This window comes from Argiope bruennichi, chromosome X1 (assembly GCF_947563725.1).
Source record: "Argiope bruennichi chromosome X1, qqArgBrue1.1, whole genome shotgun sequence".
Taxonomy (NCBI): Eukaryota; Metazoa; Arthropoda; class Arachnida; order Araneae; family Araneidae; genus Argiope; species Argiope bruennichi.
Genome location: NC_079162.1, coordinates 40,379,554 through 40,399,292, shown reverse-complemented (window position 1 = coordinate 40,399,292; position 19,739 = coordinate 40,379,554). Strand labels below are relative to the sequence as shown.

At 28.0% G+C, this 19,739-nt stretch overlaps 2 protein-coding genes across 3 annotated transcripts; one reads left to right on the top strand and one right to left on the bottom strand.

Annotated features, from left to right (window-relative positions):
- Positions 1-1,318: 1,318 nt before the first annotated feature.
- LOC129959195 (uncharacterized) lies at positions 1,319-4,936 on the bottom strand. Its single transcript, XM_056072017.1, has 3 exons — positions 4,913-4,936; positions 3,153-3,350; positions 1,319-3,041 (listed from the first exon to the last, which is right to left on the bottom strand). The coding sequence occupies exons 1-3, from the start codon at positions 4,934-4,936 to the stop codon at positions 2,487-2,489; spliced, it is 777 nt and encodes a 258-aa protein (XP_055927992.1). The 3' UTR covers positions 1,319-2,486.
- On the top strand, positions 4,893-19,220 carry LOC129959442 (uncharacterized). Of its 2 annotated transcripts, XM_056072273.1 has the most exons (5): positions 4,893-5,036; positions 8,175-11,488; positions 14,580-14,650; positions 17,066-17,188; positions 18,918-19,220. In XM_056072273.1, the coding sequence occupies exons 2-5, from the start codon at positions 8,307-8,309 to the stop codon at positions 18,983-18,985; spliced, it is 3,444 nt and encodes a 1,147-aa protein (XP_055928248.1). In that variant the 5' UTR covers positions 4,893-5,036; positions 8,175-8,306; the 3' UTR covers positions 18,986-19,220. The 2 variants fall into 2 exon arrangements, 1 of the variants encoding a protein (XP_055928248.1); XR_008783430.1 differs by lacking the exon at positions 14,580-14,650 and having other exon boundaries at positions 18,918-18,942.
- Positions 19,221-19,739: the final 519 nt, after the last annotated feature.

The window sequence follows — 19,739 nt, the reverse complement described above, 5'->3', positions numbered from 1 at the left end:
CTAAAAGCAACTATATCGAAATTTTCAGTCAATGATAAATTGTTTAATTTTTGATACACATAGTAACTAATATAGACACCACAATCATCTATTTGTTTTACATGAGGTGGAAAAACAATCTGCCAGTGGCTATTTGAATTGAGCAAATTATTTAATACAATACACCAATGGTTTATTAATGTTGAGGTATCCTTATCTGGCTTATAACAAAGTGGGTCAAAATATTCAAATATTTTATTTTTCAAATCAGCTATAATTAAAGTCCAATGGGAATTTAAATTTACAGGAATTATAAGAAAATCAAAATTTGCTATTTCTTGAATCCAAGGAAATTGAAGAATGTTTTTTTATTATTAAAAATCAAAAGAGTGTGTAAAGATTCTACAGCTTTGAAATTTGTGAATCTTCTAGTTAATACAAAATTAAATGCATCAATGACTGAATCGTATAGCCAACCTTTTTTGAAATTGGATGATATTGATTTAAGATATTTTTCTTCTTTGACAGTAACAAATGGATCTAAAGATTTTAAAACATATAAAATGAAAGATCAATATTATTAATAGTTAATATTGTAGCAGTAGGATTTGTGACATTAAACTTATAAAATCTATGAAACATCAATATTAACACATTCAGAATTTTTAACATGAAAGGTTTTTAAATCTGCCTCTTGCTCAGAAAGATTATTAGGTTCATCAAGAAGTTCATTTAATTTTTGCTTCTTATTGTAATTTTCATGGGCCACACAATTCCTCTTTTTTCTACAAGAAGTTTAAAAAAACTTAATCCGTGGATTAATTTTTTTACTAGGTGCAACGTATAATTTAGGTGTAACAGAAGCCAGATTATTTTTAAGATTCAAAACCCCATGCATACCAGCTACTAAATTATTCAAACAACTAACTACATTATTTAACATGATTTCTTTACTCTGTGGAATTTCTATTAATTCTAATATTTCTGAACATAACTTTTTGCACTCTGCCTCCTTCAATCTGCACTTCTCATTAGTAGATAACATGTTGGGATTTAATTTTTCATTCAAAATATCAGAATTAATTGTAATACTATTTTCTTCATCAAATTTATGAAAATCATCAGTTGTGTACATATTAGGTTAGGAAGACATTAAATGAATTTTATGTATGTGCTTACACAAATTGCTGCAGTCTTCACAAGAGCAATGATACAAATAACTGCACAATTAATATTTGTACATTTAAAGCTGCAATGATCCAATAAAACACAAGCATTTGCAATTTTTCTTACTACATATATTTTTTCTTTTACAGATTGAGATCTAACCTCCCAATGATTGTCATATTCAATGACATCTGTATTCTGAATCTTTACAGCCCTGTCATGTTTGTCTTTAACAGTTTTAATGAACTTGGAATGACTAGGAATATTATTAATAGCATTATAAGAATATTTTAAAAATCAATCCTTTTCCATTTTCAAAAGAGTTGAAACAAGATCATCTATTCACCTATTATACTTACGCTCAAGATATATTGATTTTAACCGATTGCGAAAAGATTCGCAATAATTGTTAGTATTGGTATTACTATGTGGAAATCGTCTAAAACAGGTTGCCCATAATTCTTTTCTCCCAGAATAATTTCTAAAAAAATTATCAATAAAATTTTGGCATTAATTTGAATTGCAGTCAATAAACATTAAAAGTTTATTTTCAAAATTTATTTCAGACACTTCCTTTATTATTTTTAATAACCCGTGTAACATTTTTTGATGGCAAAACTTATCACATTCTTTTGAAGATAACTGCCCTTTCCCAAGCACAAAAATGTGCCATTGGCATAGTAGATGCTTTATATTTGGACCAAATACAGAATTAAATGCTTTAAAGAAATAACCATCATCATCAGTCATTACAATATTTACATTCAGGTCAGGAATCTGACAATGTAAACTTGAAAATAAATCAATTAAGGTATGATAATCTAAATCATTAGTTACACAATGTGCAACTGGATTAACCTTGACCATACTCATCCTGAACATGCAGAGAAAGAAGATAAAAGTCATAAAAGTTTGTGCCATGAGTTGCATCAATACAAAGAATTTTATCTGGATGCTTAACTAACATATCCTTTTGTACTTAAATCTGTAAATCTAATGCAAAATAACTTTCATAGTTTGGCAGATTATCTAAATGTGCAGGGCCTAAAATTCTTTTCGATTTAAAAATTAAAATATTGTATGGCTCTTTCCTTAATTCCTCTACCATACAAGAAACAGATATGAATTGGATGAATTGAATTGCGTAAGCAAATAATAATAAATAAGTTTTCCCACAATAATCACAAGTCTTTGAATATGAGAAATTCTGGGCACCTCCTCCAGTGATATTTAGAGCCATAACTATATATGTCCTATTTTCTTCTTTACGATCATCTAGTAACACTACAAATTTATTTGTTGTAGGAATACTGCAAATAACATTTTCATAGATATTTTTGTCACATTTTGAAAAAAATATTTTTACTCATCTTAGTAATTCTTGCTTTTCCAAGTTTGTTAGAAGCACATGCTGGCCGACACCGGGCTGGGGAGATGCAAGGAGCTTCTGGTTCAGAATGGACTGGGGATGTGCGAACAAGTTCTGGTTCACAGTGGGTCGCCAGAGTGCATGCAACAACTGACTGAGTGCAAGTTGGAAGAGAGGAAACGGCAGCAGGTACAATAGCTGGTAGAAATGGTTGAACAACAGGTACATAAAATGGAGGATGTGACACAGTAATAGAATGGGATGGCAAGAACTGAACCATAGGCATATAGGAAACGATAGGTACAAGAAATTGAGCATGACCAGTAGGAGGCACAGGTGGAGAGGGTGGAAGAGAGCGAGAAGCGGTTGAGACTGCACAAGCTGAAACAGATGGCTGCGCTAAAGGCCAAGGAGCAGGATGTTTAGACCAAGATGATAAAAATGAAGATTGTCTAGAGGAAGACAATGCAGGAAACTCAATAGAATCCAAAATGAATTTAGGAGCAATTGATTGACATTTTTGATCCTGTAAAAATATATAAGAAAAATGAATAACAGATGTTTCAAAACACTCTGGACATTAAAAATATCAATATAAATTATATACGAGATAATAGATGCATTTATATATATATACTTTTTGAGAAGCTGATGGAAAAGAAGAAACATATGAAGGAACTGGGTCAACAGAAGTTGGTACCTTGCTACAAGGCAAAGCAGAACCAGAATGCTGTAGCCATGATGACAAAAATGAAAGCTGATCACAGGAAGGCAATGGAGGAAATGCCAAAGAATCCAAAATATATCCTGGGGTGATTGACTGGCAATTTTTCCTCTATAAAAGTTAAAACCAAAATCAAAATAAATACAAATATTTTTCCCAACTTTCATCACTACTTAAAAAATATATATTATAAATTGCATATAAACAATAATATTCATATACTTTTCAACATGCATTATCTGAAGAAATGCATTTCTTTAAAAACCTACAGAAATAATTGGTCAAGTGAAGATCACCACTTTTAATAGGATGTAAACCATCCTTTCCAAGGAAACCAGACCAGGATGGCTTGTTAGAACTGCAAAAGATAAAAGCATCTTCATTATGGCACAACTTTTCTAATGCTTTATTTACAGCTTCAATCTTATGGTTTAAGATTTTTATATGTTGAACAATTTTCCAGTAATTGTTTTCAGAGTAATTAAAATCTCTAGGAATGATACTGGAGAAAATAATTCTTGCCTTTGAACTGATTCGTAAAATCTCATTAGCCAGTGACCTATACTTTTGAAGTATTGTTTTTACACTATCAACTGATATGTTATTGGTGCCAACATGCACTAAAATCCAATCATAGTTTTTCTTTATTTTAGAAATTCTACTGGTTAACCTCTCAATGGTTGTTCCTCAGTAAATAATAACATCCAAACCCTCAGATAAATGCACTTTCAAGTGTTTAATCATCGAATCTCCAATCAAAAGAATATTAATTGAGACACAGTTAAATATTCTAAACTGATTTCCTTATAACAAACGATTAATAGCAATAAATATCTGAATAATATGCACACAGATAAGCTAATCCAAGATCAAATAGAGCAAAGTCAATACAATACTGAGATATTTCCAAATTCTACTAGCTACTACATGAATGATATACTTTCTACTGTAAGAGAATAAATAACTAGTCACTAAAAAACATTTCTATACAATGTAATAAAGAAATTTATTTCTTAATTATTTTTTATACAGTTGAAAGTAAAATTTACTGCAAATAAATAAAATGACAAAAGCACTAGAAAAATTTCTCTTACTATTTAACCCTAATTAACACTATAATTAAACAGAAAAATATGGCAAACAATCAATGAGAAATATTTAAGACTATGCAATTAAATTTAGATACACTTATTACATGAAAAAACAAAATAACAAATAACACTAATCAAACTCCTCGTTTACTCTTAACCGTAATTAGTACTATCTTAAAAACAATAATCCTAAGTAAACGAAAAAAATTATAACAAATTTTCTTAAAGAGATTAAATAAGAATAAGGCCTGTAAGAGTTTTCTTCAAAGTGAATCACTCGCTGACAATAGTTAATCCTTCCTTCCTCTTGAAACAAAGAATGAATACTAATGAAATAGCTCGCTCAGTTTTGAAGCTCAAGTGCGACAGTTCTCAACTAAAAGAATATAGGATACTGATATAATGATTAATTTTATTTGCAAAATATGATTTTGAATTACTTAGGGTTTTTCAGCAATAGTTTTTTTTCTTATTTTATAAAATTATCTAAGTAATGTTGATAAACAGATTAAGAGAAGTGAAGAGATTTTTGAAATATACCCGCTCGCTTTTAAATTAATTAATGGCAGAATATTCTTCTACTTTGCTACGCATATTAGCCAACATTGCTTACGTTCTATTTAATTCATATATTTAAAATTGTTGGAATTTGTTTTATAACAATGATTTTGTTGAAACATATACCGCGTGATGTTTTTGACATTTTGTAAGTATTTCTCAAGCAGTTTCTTGATATACTTTCTATATTTTTATTCCGTTACGCAGAAACAACTAATTATTAATTAATTGTCATGTCAACTAATAATTTTAATATCAATGAAGCTTTTATGTTAGGAAACCTGCTGTATCATGATTATTTTTGTAAAGTAATATTGTCTGACTAGTTGTATAAGATTCTGTTTGTAGCTAGTGGTGCTAAATACTGAAATAAAAATGTACACTTTCTACAAAAATGGATTGAAAAAAAATAACCATAAGATTGAGGGGAAAATATTGATGCAAACAATTAGTTTATATCATTATACCCAATTTATCAGCTATAAGTATTGATACTATTTTAAAACAAGAATATATTAACATTTTTTTAACTTGGCATTCCAAAATTAGAGTTCTATTGTAAATATAAATATTCATTTATTAGATTAAAAGTAACAGCATTAGATTTTTTTTTCTGTATTGGATTACAGAGAAACGAAAATAGAATGAATAATAAAAATTAAAAGAATATATATAAATTAGAGTACTAGGATTAGATTGGGGAGGAGAGACTATTAATAGTTTTGTTATTAGCAAAATGCTGATATCTAAGACCTCTAAATTGTTCTTTGAAAAAGAAGGTATTTATATGTAAAATAGCTTGATATTATTCAAAATTGATGCATTGTAGCTTTATCAGGTTACAATCAGCCACAGACTTCCTTTGTAAAATCTTCAGATTCACATCAAATTACAGTTATTAGATTATCCTGTAAAATCAAGTTAAAATGAAGGACATAGAATTATTTTAGTAATAATTTCTTTTATATTCTCAAATATCAAAAGGTGTGATGTGAAAAAAGATTTGAATTGATTATTTTAAAAGTCGATGAAAACTTTCCATGTTTATTATAGCATAGTAACAATAAATAAGGCCTGGGACTTTTTTTTTTTTTTAATCTTTGAAATATTGTCTCATTTTTTCACTTCTAGCTTTGAAAACTTGAAATAATGAAAAAAAAAAAAAATATTGTTTTTCAAATAAGATGAATGTGCCTGGATATATATTACTTCCTCTTGCTTATCTTTCATTACATGTTGAAAGTTATCATTTACAAAAATCCTCTTTAAAATAAAATATTCTTGGTCTAAATTTTTATTTCTGGTGTTCCTATATTGTTTTTTTTTTCTGAACTTAAATTTTATACCAAATTTATGAGTATTTTTTAAACTAGTTCATATAAATTAATAATATATGTATGAGAATGGTATTATTAAAGGAAAAAATTCTTTTCAACTTTTCTTCCATTCAGTTTATTCCCATTGGAAATGATTATTTGATTGTTCACTATTCTATGCATCAAATGGAATTTTTTAATTGGACTAAAATAGGAACATTTTCTTTGGCAACTTTGTATAATAAAATCTGTTTAAATAGCTAAAGAGTATAATTACCGAGAAATTTGTTCCTTGATTTTTTTTTTTGAGGCAATCATTTAATGTTTTTTTTTTTTTTAATCCTGTTCTGTTTGCCATTCACAAATGTAACATTTGGTCCAATATTATTTAAAACATTGAATATTAACTTCAGAAACTTATAGCCAGCCTATTTTAAGAAAAATATATTTTCTAACAAGTAGGAATTGTTTTACTTGAATAAACATGATGTAATTGAAAAACGCAGCAAATATAAAGCCCATTTATTTAAAAAGACATGTATTGGAGCATTTTTTAAAATCTTTGTTATTTGGACAAAGATATGCTACATGGAACTTGCAAATTTGTTTTATATAATTCTTGCACAATTTATTTCATTTATCATTATTTGAGAGATACAAACTGCAGCACTCGTACTTATTACTCAATTATGAATTAATAGATGATAAATCATTGTCTTTTACCCTGTACCTTCTTTCAACAATTTTTATTGCTCTTCATTTCTTGAGAAGTATGATCTTTCCTGAATTTTAATTTGTCTGATTCTTCTAAAGATAGTCTTCTTTTGATTAATTTGTTTTCTATCCATTTATTATTTACCAGTGTCCTGAGAATAAATGTGTTGCAAGCAAAATTACTAGAACTGCTATAAAATATATTTGACCAGCATTTTTTTTCTTTCCTTACTATATGTATTAAAAAGTTGATCAAGAATATCAACACTTTTACCAGTATTACAATTCAGTATCATATCCAGCTGATTTATCTAGATACATTTTTATTAGAGTTACATTGTTTTATGAAATGCAATACAAAGCAATTGTATTATTTGCAAAGTATAAGCTTCAGCTTTATATCTTAGTCATTTGATCAGGAAGTTTTGCTTTATTTTTCTGATAGTACCAAGCATAGTAGTATTTTGTTTTAGAAGGAATTAATTATCTTTGCAAGAAATGATGTTATTGCAAGATGTTTCATTGCACCTTCCAAGTTTGTTAGATTGCTTACAGCTTATGTACCTTGATTTCTTTTCTAGGTTTGGCTGTCTATTTTTTTTTTTTTCAGTTTAATGATTTGCTTTTAGAATTATTGCATAAATACAATATTTTAAGGCCATATTTAGATGTTTATTTTACATATGCTGTTTGATGGCCATGAAAAGAATTGTAACATTTTCATATTGATTTTGGCTGAATTTCTTGCTACTTTTCCTAAATCTCTGGAACAGAAGAAAGTTTTATCTGTGCAGCTTTTATGGTGAATTGCTTTATTATTAAAGTGACTATTTTATGAGAATTTATCTTTTCTAGTGGAATTAGTTATATATGTGGGAAAAATTTTATGTACAGTTGGAAGGAAACTAAGAGTTCATTTGGGTTAACATAAACCAATATTTTGTTACAATTAGAAAAAAATATATATATATAAAAGGAAAATCCTTTTCTGAGATATAACATACTGTCCTTGCTAACAAAATCGCAAAACATCTACAAAATGGCTTTATACCATCATTTTTCATAAATATTTAAAAAATATTTGGGGTCATATAGACTTTGACAGAAGAGAAGTGAATATTGAACTAGAATTTATTGCCTTTGAATGTTAAAATTTTATCATAGTATATTATCATAGTTAATGTATTAGAACAAAACTATCCTTTCAAATATCAGACTAGATTGAACTAATTTATATTATGCATTTCTCTTTATAGGCAAAATTGTTCATGACACATGTATTTGGATTTGACTGTATCACCTTGTGTAAATCCTGAATAATGATAATATATTGCTGCAGAATTTTCTAAAACTTAATAACATTCTTCTTTTGAAAAATAAGATCCAGAATGTCTAAACCTGCTGTAGAAAATACAATGGCATCTAACTTTAATCAAATGGATGATTCAATCATAAGTCTTCAAGAAAATTCTCACCAGCTCTTTAGAACTTCTAATCTTAAACACGATTTTAATATTGAATTAAACAAAGCATACAATTTAAATGAACATAATGAGCTTACTGGTACATCTGATGGAATTAAAACACCATTCAATAAATTTATGTTTGATTATGAAAATCCAGAAAAAAATACTACTAGAAAGTTATCTGAGATAGAAAACTTAGACCACTTGGAATCAGACGAAAGCTTGGGCATTCTTCCAGATTTGTTAAATGATGAGGCGACTTTTGATGTATTTAGAACAGATTTGGATTTTTCTGAGGGTGATATTAATGATGGGATTAGTCTTGAAACAAACAAGAGTCCAGCACCATTGGTATTTTCTCCACCAGTTGATAACCAGTTTAATAGAATAAGTTTATATTTGAAAAATATTAGCACGCCTTTGCCAAATTTTGGTAATGAACGTAGATGTAGCAGTACCCCTAAAATTTCAGTTACAAGTCAATTTGTTGCAAATACAACTGATAGTATTGAAGATAATTCATCGTTGCATCTTTCTGATGAGAAAGACGAAGCGATTATAGCTGGATCGTGCCGCATTAAATTTGAAACTGATTTCAATTTGGATGATCTTAAAAATGTGAAGCCTTTGACTTCAACTAATAAAGCATTCTCTCCTCCTCGGCTATCATTGATTTTAAATGAACTGAATGAAGAAACTGGTTTGAAATCTGAAGTAAGCTTTCAGAAACAATCGGAAACAATTGAAAATAATTTAAATGTTGTGCAAACTCTTTCGGATAATGTTGTTGAAGAGTTACTTCCTTGTGAATATGAAAAAAATATCCAAAATTTAAAAGTTTTAAATGACACATTTCAAGTCAAGCAATCTGTTTTAATAGATTCTGTTGATGCGTTTTTATCGCCCAAAGATTGCACTCGTAACACCTTGGAGGTCGGCCTAGCAAAATCTAACAATTATGAAGCAAAAGGAAATGTTAAGACACTTGATTCTACATTTGCAATACCTGCAGATAAATTTAATTGCAAAGTGGATTGTGAAAAGACATTTGTTATTGATTTTAATTCAACCATAGGAACAGAGGTATCTCCCAAGTCCATTTATACAGATAGGATACTTAATGAAACTCATGTGCTTGGAATGGATTATATGGAGTTTTCTTCAAAGAAACAGGATCAGATTGCTAATGTAACTTTTACTAAAGATTTAGATGATACCAAAAGCAATATTGAAAATCATTGTTATAGCTTTCATGGTGCAACATTCAAACCACTTAACCCAATTTTGGAAGAAACTTTTTCTAAAAGTGATTTAAGTGAAATGAAAGATCTTAGCAAAAATGTTTCTCAGTGTATTAATAGAAATCAATTAACTTCTCCTGACACATTCAATATGAAGGGAGATGCAACTTATTCTGAAAATGTTGATAAATTTCTTCTTGAGATGAATGGAACTCGAAATATCAGTTCAAATAGAAGTTATCAAATAGAAATTGCATCACCAAATTCTCCAAAATCACCTAGAAGTAATATTTATGAACAGGAAGGAGAAAATATTTCCCACGAGCAAATTAATCTTACTGAAAATGAAAACAATCCTTCTAATAAAATTTTACTTTCTGCTGCATTGGAATCAATAATTCCAAAAGAGGATTGTTCTTTTGAAATATTGACGAAGTCATCTAACCCATGTATAAATACTACATTTACAGAAAAAGCTGATGGAGCTCAGAATGATATAAATTTGATTTCAATTGAAAGTAATAGAGTTCAAGCATCTCAAAATTCATTGAAAGAAATTTCAAATGCTACTTTTTCTGAAGAAATTTGTGAAGCTCAAATTAAACTGAATTCCATTCCAACTGAAAAGGATAATTATCAAGCATCTCCAAAAGAAAAAACATATGACATTTTTTCCGAATTGGCTGATAAAAATGCAAATGTTCAGCATGAGAAACAGTTAAGTCAGTGTGATAGAGATTCTTTTGGGGGAATAACATCTTCAAATCTAAAAAAAATTGATTCAAATAACACTGTTTCTAAAAAGGATACTGATAAATCCAATTCTCTAAAAAATTGCTCCGTGGAGTCTAAAACTATTCGGAAAAGTAGATTGATAAAGCCTACCAAAACTACTTTTTCGAGTAAGGTTCCTGAGCAATTGAATAACCATTTATCTGTTCCTAAATCCCTTAATGAATCTCTTAATGATAAAAGGTCCATTACTTTTGACTTTAACAAAAGATTAAGCTTATTTTGCTCATCTGCAAATGATAATAAATCTAAATATAAGACTGATTTTAAAAAACCTTTTGAAGTCCCTTCAAAGGTAAGCATTAAAAGGCCAGAGTCAAATTTAAAAAATTCCAGGTTGAACTTAAAATGTTCAAATGGACATTTAAAAAATGTTAGCACAGTAAATGAAAAGCAAAATTTGATTACTCAGCCCAATTTAAATTCTGATAACAATTCCAGGATTAAATCTGCTACAGTTGCCTCTGGTAGTCGACCAGTTTCTTCAAGGTTAAGTCTTCCTGAAAAATTACCAATGAAGTCTGTTAAAACAAAGGGATGTGAATTAAATACAACAGTTACCTTTACTACTGAAAATAATTCTAATAAAGTTATTTCTTGCCCAAAGATCTTGGATTTTCCAAAAAAAGAAAAATTATCTGAAATTGGAAGGAATAATGCTAATACTGGAAAAAAAATTTCAAGGCACTCAATTGCTACAAATTTACCTAGAAAATTCCCACCATTTAATAATCACAATAATATTTTAAATTCAAAGGCTGCAGTAATTAAACAAAAGAGTGCACCAGAATCTAATTCCTGTAAGCCTGATTCAAAGAAAGTTCCAACCAATTCGAAACTTGTTAGTTCTATTACAAAACTTAAATTTTCTTCCTTACCTAAGGTGCAAACATGTACAAAAACATCATCTGTTGAAAATGAGAGCAAAAATGCAATTAACAAAAGTGTAACATCTAATAGTCAAAAAAGCAATGGTCATCTGAAAAAACCTTGTGTACTTGAACACAAAGCAGTACAGTTTGTGAAAAGCCAAATAAGTACAGATTATGTGAAGCAGAAAGATAATACAAGGTATGTTTTCTTTTTCCCTTTCAAATGAAAGTGTTTAAACTTTTTCATTGATGTTCTCTTATAATACTTTTGTCTGGATATTCACATATTTTAAAATTTGTTGATATCTGATAGGATAAAATGTTTCTTATAAAAAGGGCTATTGTGAACCCACAGTGATTTGATAATCAGCAAGAGACCTGAAGCTCTGCAAAGCTTTATTTGAATAAGATAACTTTGTGGTAGACTTGGCTTCAGGACTGGAGGATCGCAAATTCGAAATCCAATTTTACTGTAAAGATTGCCTTATAAAATTTATAAAAAAAAAGTATCCAAATGCTGCTTATTGCTCTAGCTAATTATTATTAATACATAGGACTTGGGATCCTATTTTTAATTGAAATTTGGATCTTCTAAATAACGCTTACAATTTTTTAAATGTATCTCAAGATATAATTGATCAATTAATATAAGTCTTTCTTTCCATTAATACAAATAAAAATTTATGCATTTTTTCAAAGTTTTAAGTAATATTTTTAAAATTTAATTATTAAGCTTGTACATTAAAAATTGATTAGAAATTCATTAAAAATTGATACCATTTTAAAAAGCAGCAGCTAAAGTACTACTTGTAAAATAATGACAATTTCTTTTCTATAGTTCCAAAGATATACAGCTAGATTCTAAAGCATATTAAATACCTATGTCAGGGTTCCTATAGCATTGGGAAAACTCGGAGTTTTGAAAACCATATATTAAATAGGGAAAATACGAGTAATTCTGAAATTTTCCTTGAAAACAAGAAAAGAATTTTAGATTTTGTAGTTTTTTAATCTAACAAATTCCGGTTTCTTTAAACATTGCATTTATAAAAGGTTTTCACCATAGCTTTTAAAAACTAAGCACCATTTGCGACTGTTAAACCTGGGAGCTTATCTTTTTTTCTTCTGCATTGAGCAACCAATTTTTAAAACTTGGGGGAGGGGTATCAATATTAGAAAGACTATAGCCGACTTGAATATTAGTGCAGCAGAGTGTTTTATAATTGTGAAGAATACTACAAAAAGAAAGACTTGAATGCATGTCCAAAAACTTTGTTTTTAAAGGTTTTCATCTTGTTTTAATCCATATTCAGTGAAAAATTAAACTTATCCAACAAACACAAAACAGCATTTGAAATTAATTTGTTGCAAAGGGGGGTGGGATAGAACCAATGAGTAAAAAATTTGCAGAAATTTGATGCTTAAATGTATGAATTTTCAAAAAACAAACTTCGTAATGTTGAGTAATTTTTAAATAGTTTGTATCTTGGTAAGAAAGATTATTGCATTTTATTTCACTTAAGTCCTTAATATTGAATGACTTTAAATTTGAAAGCATGAGCAGTATTTTTTTTTTTTTTTTTTTTTCCCTATAACATGTGAATTTGTCTTGCAATATTTTACTCAATAATAAAGAAAAATTGTTTTTTCCTGTTTGTAAACATTCATTTAATATAATATGGCTACAAGTAATAATGAATTGTTGCTTGTTTCCCTTTGCTTTTTCTTGTTGATAAAAACTTGGAGGGTATTTATTTTTATGGGTCGGTCCTGATCAAATATCCTACCATTGCTAAGTAGATATTTCAAGAGAAAGTGTTGGCACAGTATCATCACTATCTAACCATGATTAGAAATTGTGAGGTCTGCTTCAAAACAGCCTCAAAATGGAACATTAATCTGATTAATGCATTTTGTACCTGTCATATAAATGTATATTTTGTTCATAATATCTGGAGGCAGAGTAATATAGAAGATTATGCTCCATTAAACTACCTTGCTGAACTTATACATGACACTAATATATTTTTATTAATTCATTTTAGATGTTTATTATTCTATTGCAATTAAAAGTTTGTTATTTAAAATGGTACAGCTACGATTGTGTTATTTGTATTAGTTTGCTGTTATTTTAAAATTTTCACTTCATATTTTATTACAAATATTAAAATAAGCTTTTTCTTATCTAAATATGTCAAATTTCTCACTATAATGAAGCACCTTAAAGTTATTTTCAAAATATTTTGGATAAAACTGGGATTTAAAAAAAAAATGAAACTGATATATCTGTAAGAAATTCAGTTTATAAAATGAATTGCTTAATTCATTTCGATTAATATAATTAAATTTGTATTAGTAACACATTAATGTTTGCTGTCATTCAAGTTTTTCTACACAAATTTAAATTTCTATAAACAGTTTTAATGATCATTTCATTTTCGATCAATGTTTTTGGTGTATATACATATGCCACTTTCAATACATATTCACTTTGGATCCAAACCAAAAATGATCACTACATCCATATAATTAGTTACATCCACAATGCTTTAAAAATAATACAATTCTATAAGTATATAAGTTTAACAGAAAAAAGAGTGACCACACATCATTTGTGTTCATTGGTTTTAATTAGTAGCAGAAAAATTGATATATTGTATAGGATTGAAAATTATTCATATAAATTTAATTTTTTATACTTTTTGAAAAGTTTTTGAGCTTATTGAGTTATCAAGCATTCATTGGATAAAGCTTTCATACGAATAATATTCATTAAAATTTCAGTGTGTTTTAGACTGATCTTAAGGGTTGAAGAGCTTATAAAGTTTAGTGGGCCGATGCTCCAAGATGATGAAAAGGAGCCATGCTCTTTTGGCTCCTTTCAATCATCATTGCCCTTGTGCTGCATGCTGTCACCTCTTTGCTTCATCTGTGCATGACAAATTGTTCTTTTTGTAGTTTTTTTAGTTATCTTCCAGTTTGTGTAAGCATTGATACAGGCCTCATGCTCTTCTTTGGAAAGGTCGGTAGCTTTTCTATGAACCAGGGTCATTCTTTTGATTGGTTGTAATACAGCTTCCATGCCAAATTGTCTGAACATCAAAAGTGATCACTATAAGTGAATTGTTCATTTCTAGAACTGGCAGATTTTCTCTATATTTAGATTTGGGAGATCCATTCTGTGCTATTTTATCAGTACAAATTATAGATCATTGTATCTATGATCACTTCAAACAAGAATACTGTGCCACAAATTTACTGTGATCTTAAATGAATTTTCTTGTTTTCAGGGAAATTGCTGCTCCAAATTTTTCTATGTTCCCTCCAAGTGAGCAGGCCGCACAGTTATTAAATCCTTTAAGTAAATAAAAAATTTGTTTATTAATTAAATTTTTAAGTTTCTCCATAAATTGCATTAAAATTAAGTTACTTTGACTTCTTTAATTTTATAATGTCAGAGATATTAAAATGGTATCTTAATATTTTATATTATTCATTTCATTATTTTACAGCTCTGTTGCCTTTTATATAGAATTTTTGATATTAAAAATTTATATGGCTGTGTTCTGATAAAAAAGATCTTTATTTTTTAATTGTTTTATTTTTTGTAAACTGTTTTTGATTATGGTTCTTATATTTCATATATATACATTATTAATTCATAATTTCTTTGATTCATTAATAATTTAAATATTATATCTACTTGGAGAATGAAACTAATAAATTTTGTTTTAACATTTCTATCCCTTGAAACTAGATTTGCTTACTATTCTGCATATCCAAATAATAACTGTCCTTTCCTATCATAATACTGTTGTCATTTCATTAAAACACCTGTACTTAGATTGATTTTTTAAAATTGAATATTTATCAATATGTTAAATGTTCAAATGCTGTTGCAACACATTTATTAGTAGCATACACATTTCTAAGCATTATCTGACCATCTGATATATATGTCAGGGTGCATAGTGTCATTAAAAGTCCTTAGAAACTGATTATTAGTTCTGATCCTTTATATGAAAGCTTTTGAAGTACTTATTTTTTACTCGGATTCTTCCTTTTCTTTCTAAAAATGTTTTTAAAAAATTCTTTCATTGGCAAAATGCCAATGAGTTTGAAGGGAAATGTAAAAGCTTTTCTTTCAGTTTAGTAGGGAAGATTGATGTCAGGGGGAAAATATACCCCTTTCATTGTCTTGACTCAGCTTTCATCTTCTTTTGCTTATCTAGGTAGGAGGGGGGAATTGCTTGATAAGAGACTATCCATTCATTTGATAAGAGCATCTTAAATTCAAACAGATTTTTTAAAGAAAGATTACTTTGTAACCCTGACAGCAACACAATCTTTATAAATTTTTATCTGAGTATATTAGCAAAGCCCATCTAGGTGCAACTTAAATATGCGATGAGAAACTTCCTTTATGATGGTTGGCTCTTACTTTTTTAGTGGATTAATTTTATTGAACTGAGTTGTAATATTTGTTCTTCCTGATTTTAAAGATTTGTGAAGTTGTAGTTGAAAACTGATGTTGAGATCTGGGTTGAATTTTCTTTCTTCTTTAAAGGTATGCCAAAAGAAAAATTTAGGAAGACCACGATTTCCATGCCTGCCTACCCAAAATGCAGGCTGGTGCTTTGATAAGTAGCATCAATATAATACTTAAATCAATAACCAATTTTTGTTATCCTCTTACTCTTAAAATGAATTTGTTGTGTTAAAGTAATGCATTTTTTTCCCGATTCCCTTTATTATTTAAATTGCCTTGTAGCCTATTCTGTACTTAGCTAATGAGTTGATGTATACAACTATGTTATTAGGTTGTTACATGCATTCTTTGAAAACCTAAATGCCACTGACAGTTTAGGGGCAGCTGTATTACTTTTTATTGCAAATTTTCTAGCTAAAATTTAATATATTATGATCATACATTTTTTTTTTTGTCATATATAGTAGTACTATTTCTAAATAAAATTGCTTTTACTTTCCCGATTCCAAATCAGATTATAGTGTATTTTTTAAAACTTTCTTTTATGTTCACTCTAATAACTGTTTTCTTTTAACAGAGTGATTATTTTTAATAAATATTTAACTTTATAATTCCTTTTAAAAGATTACCATTAACGCCTTACTCTTTATAGTTACAGATTTTTGATGTTCAAATTTTTAAAATACTTGGGCAATTTGATAGGGACAAAGCTCATATTGCATTGCAATAAATTTAAATAAATTCTTGATTTGTTTCAAACAGTGCATATTTTCTAATCTTTACTGTATATCATTTTCAACAAAAATATGAAGTAAAAATTCGTTTTCAAATTATGATACTTACTCCCTTTCATGCTTTTAATTAAGATTTGCTTTTCCATAAAAAATGTTGAAAAAGAAATTGATGCAGGATGTATGATTTCGATAGATGAGCTAGATTGCAAATGATAACTTACATTCTACAATTACATAGAAAAGAAATTGATAATTCAAGTGTATTTTAATACTATATATAATGAGTAACGGTTTCATGTACTAAACTTCAAAGCATTTTTGACTTATTTTTGGAGGATGTTTTGCCTGGTGTTAATAGTAAATTTCACTTTGTATAATGGTCAGTTCATTTTGTATTCAGATAAGTTGCCAATTAAATTTAAAATTTTTAGATTGTTTTAAATTGAATAGGATTTAGTAGCTAATATTGTGTAAATTTCATTCATAATTCAAATCAGTCTGAAACTATATTTTTTATTTGGATTTTTTTAAATTTATAAATTTTTTTTTTTAGATGGTAATAAATCTAATGGCCAATGCAATTTTCGACCTATGCCTAAAATTACAAAAGGCAGCATTAGAAGTATGAACTCTAAAGATGTCCATATTGTTCAGCAATCTGACCTTCAAAATCAAGGTACATAATTTTTAAACAGTGTGAATCTGATGTCAGAATTTTAGAAATAACAAATTAAATTCATTTTGTCATGAATTCCACCCTTTCCTGCTGCACAAAAGTAACGTTGCAAATGTTACTGGTATATGAAATTAAGATTTTTTTAGACTTTGAAAACAATATTTTGCATTTTTTTGGTAGTTTTTATTGTTTACAATTAATGCAAATCAATAAATGTAAATTCAGATGAAAAAAATTCTTAAATGAAGTCCTTTTCCCCCTCCATTTTAAGTGTTTGGCATGAAATTATATAGTCGTCATTGTTCCACATTATAACACATATATCCAATACTCATCCCTATCTTTAAGTCATTCATGCAAATGGGAAAACATTATGCCTTGAAAATTTAGGTTGTTTTTTAGGATGTTGTGTGTTCAAATTGTAGCTGCTTTAAACTGTTTTAACACATTTTTCTGAAGCCAATTAAATGTTAACAATTTTGTAAGGCTAAGGCAGTTCAACATTTGTTACTTTTCTTCAATATAACAATTTGATAAACCATTCAATTTTATATTTCATGTCATTAAATTGACATTACAGGGAAAGTTATAAAATGTATCATTCCACCTGGTCAAATAATTCTAAAATAATTTAATTTTATTTCACAAGTATCTGATTTATTTGAACAGAAAGTTATTTTAAATACCAAAATGTTACGTTTTTTTTTTTGTAATAAAAATTTATTTTCAAATTGAAAATGGCCCGCCCCCTTCCCTTTGGTCTAATGTTAAATAAATTAAGATTTGTCCTTGGTACATTCCAGGAAAGAGCATTTGGTTTATCATTTTGGAAGGTAAGGTTGCCAACATATCTTTTTCTCTGTGCTAACCATTAAAAAATGAATGCATAAAAAAAGAGTAATCTTATTTTGTAATGTTTTTAATTAATCATTAAATGATTTGTATCACGATAACAAAAAGGTTTTCTTTTATTTCGTCCAAGTCCATAATTTTATGCGACTTAAGTTAAAGAACATGATCAGTAATATATTCCCCCTTAATAAATAAAATTTGCCTTGCTAAATTCTAGATAACAAAGATAATTTTTTTCTATATGCACATATAAACCTTCTTATAAATGCTATTTCGAATAATGTTAAGTTGTTGCTTCATATCCTTGCTTTTTCCACTCCTTAGAACCATATTCCGTTATAACTAGAACATAGTGCTATTTGCATAGTTTCTTATCTTGAATATATGTAAAGGGATTTTAGATGAGTGGTAATGCTGTTAAGTACAATATGGAGGGGAAAAAATAATCAATCAACCCATCAGCTTTTGTTATCAAAGTGAAAAGTCACATAATTCAATTAGCATAATCTGCAATTTAATAAATTGCGCCATATTTTGTTGGTAAAATCTAAATGTAGAAATACCTCTTCAGTGAGTTGATCTGTTAGTCTTTTCCGTAATTAAGTTAACCTTTTCTTTACTTTAACATCTTAGACAGTAATAAGCAATTTCTTTACATAAAGGGTTAGAATGAGTCATTTATTGTTTGGTTTCTTTAATGCTTCTTTATTATCAACCAATCTCCCCCTCTTTATTTTAAAATTACGAGCATTTTTAAAGAATTTTCAATTCTGTATACATCTAAAACAAAGATTTTCTTTCAAATGATTATATATTTGTTATTTGTATGAAATTCTCTAAGGTAATTATTTTTATAAAGTTTATTTCTGTCTTATAGTTTCCCAGCACACTGCAGGAAAAATACCACAAATGCGAAGGATTCCAGCTCCACGTTATAATAATTGATATTGCCTTTCATTTATGCACATGTAAATATTTAGTGCCATAAATAATATATATTTATAAATGTAATTTATATATTTTAATATTTTCTAAATTAATCATTTTCAATGAATTACTATTTTATTTGTAGAATGAAGAGCTTTTATTTGTATTATATTTTATTTTAAGCTGTATCCTAGTATTGCAAATGAATTGTCACAAAGTTTATAGAATATATATTTATACTAACAAAGTTGTAGTATTTATTAGTATTAAAGGTAATTTCTTTAAAAGTTGGAAGTTTCTTTATTGTTTGTAGAATTTATCATTGGTGTTGATTGTTGATATGACTTATGTATCAGTATGTAGAGGGCTATCCAGCCAATCTACTATCTAAATGAAGACCTATAATCTATGATGTTTTGCATGCCTACTAAACCGAAAACCTATATGCATAAAATGAAATTTATGAAAAAACATGAATTCTCATGTTAAAAATCTGAACTATTTTTTTAATGTCATTTACTTGTATAAGAAGCCAAAATTAATTGCATCGTATATATTTTTTCGTTAATTTGTTGCCATTTTTTAAAGCATCAAAATTTTTGAATTACAGAAGGGCCTGTTTTTATCAGTGAAATCCAACTGTAGATGGTAATCTTAATTGGAAGAGTCCATGTAAAAGAACATTACATAAATATGAAGCAAAAACAATTATGTTAATTGCAATGAAAACATCAGATCTTACATCTAAGGAAGAATATATCAATTGCTGGAA

Excerpts from the sequence above, each read along its gene's own strand:
- LOC129959195 (XM_056072017.1), bottom strand. The coding sequence starts at position 4,936 with ATGTTGGCTAATATGCGTAGCAAA. Across the intron at positions 3,351-4,912 it reads TGGCTAATATGCGTAGCAAA|AGGAAAAATTGCCAGTCAAT; the intron begins GTAGAAGAATAT and ends TAACTTTTATAG. Across the intron at positions 3,042-3,152 it reads TTCCATCAGCTTCTCAAAAA|GATCAAAAATGTCAATCAAT; the intron begins GTATATATATAT and ends ATATTTTTACAG.
- LOC129959442 (XM_056072273.1), top strand. The coding sequence starts at position 8,307 with ATGTCTAAACCTGCTGTAGAAAATACAATGGCATCTAACTTTAATCAA. Across the intron at positions 14,651-17,065 it reads ACAGTTATTAAATCCTTTAA|ATGGTAATAAATCTAATGGC; the intron begins GTAAATAAAAAA and ends TTTTTTTTTTAG. Across the intron at positions 17,189-18,917 it reads ATCTGACCTTCAAAATCAAG|TTTCCCAGCACACTGCAGGA; the intron begins GTACATAATTTT and ends TCTGTCTTATAG.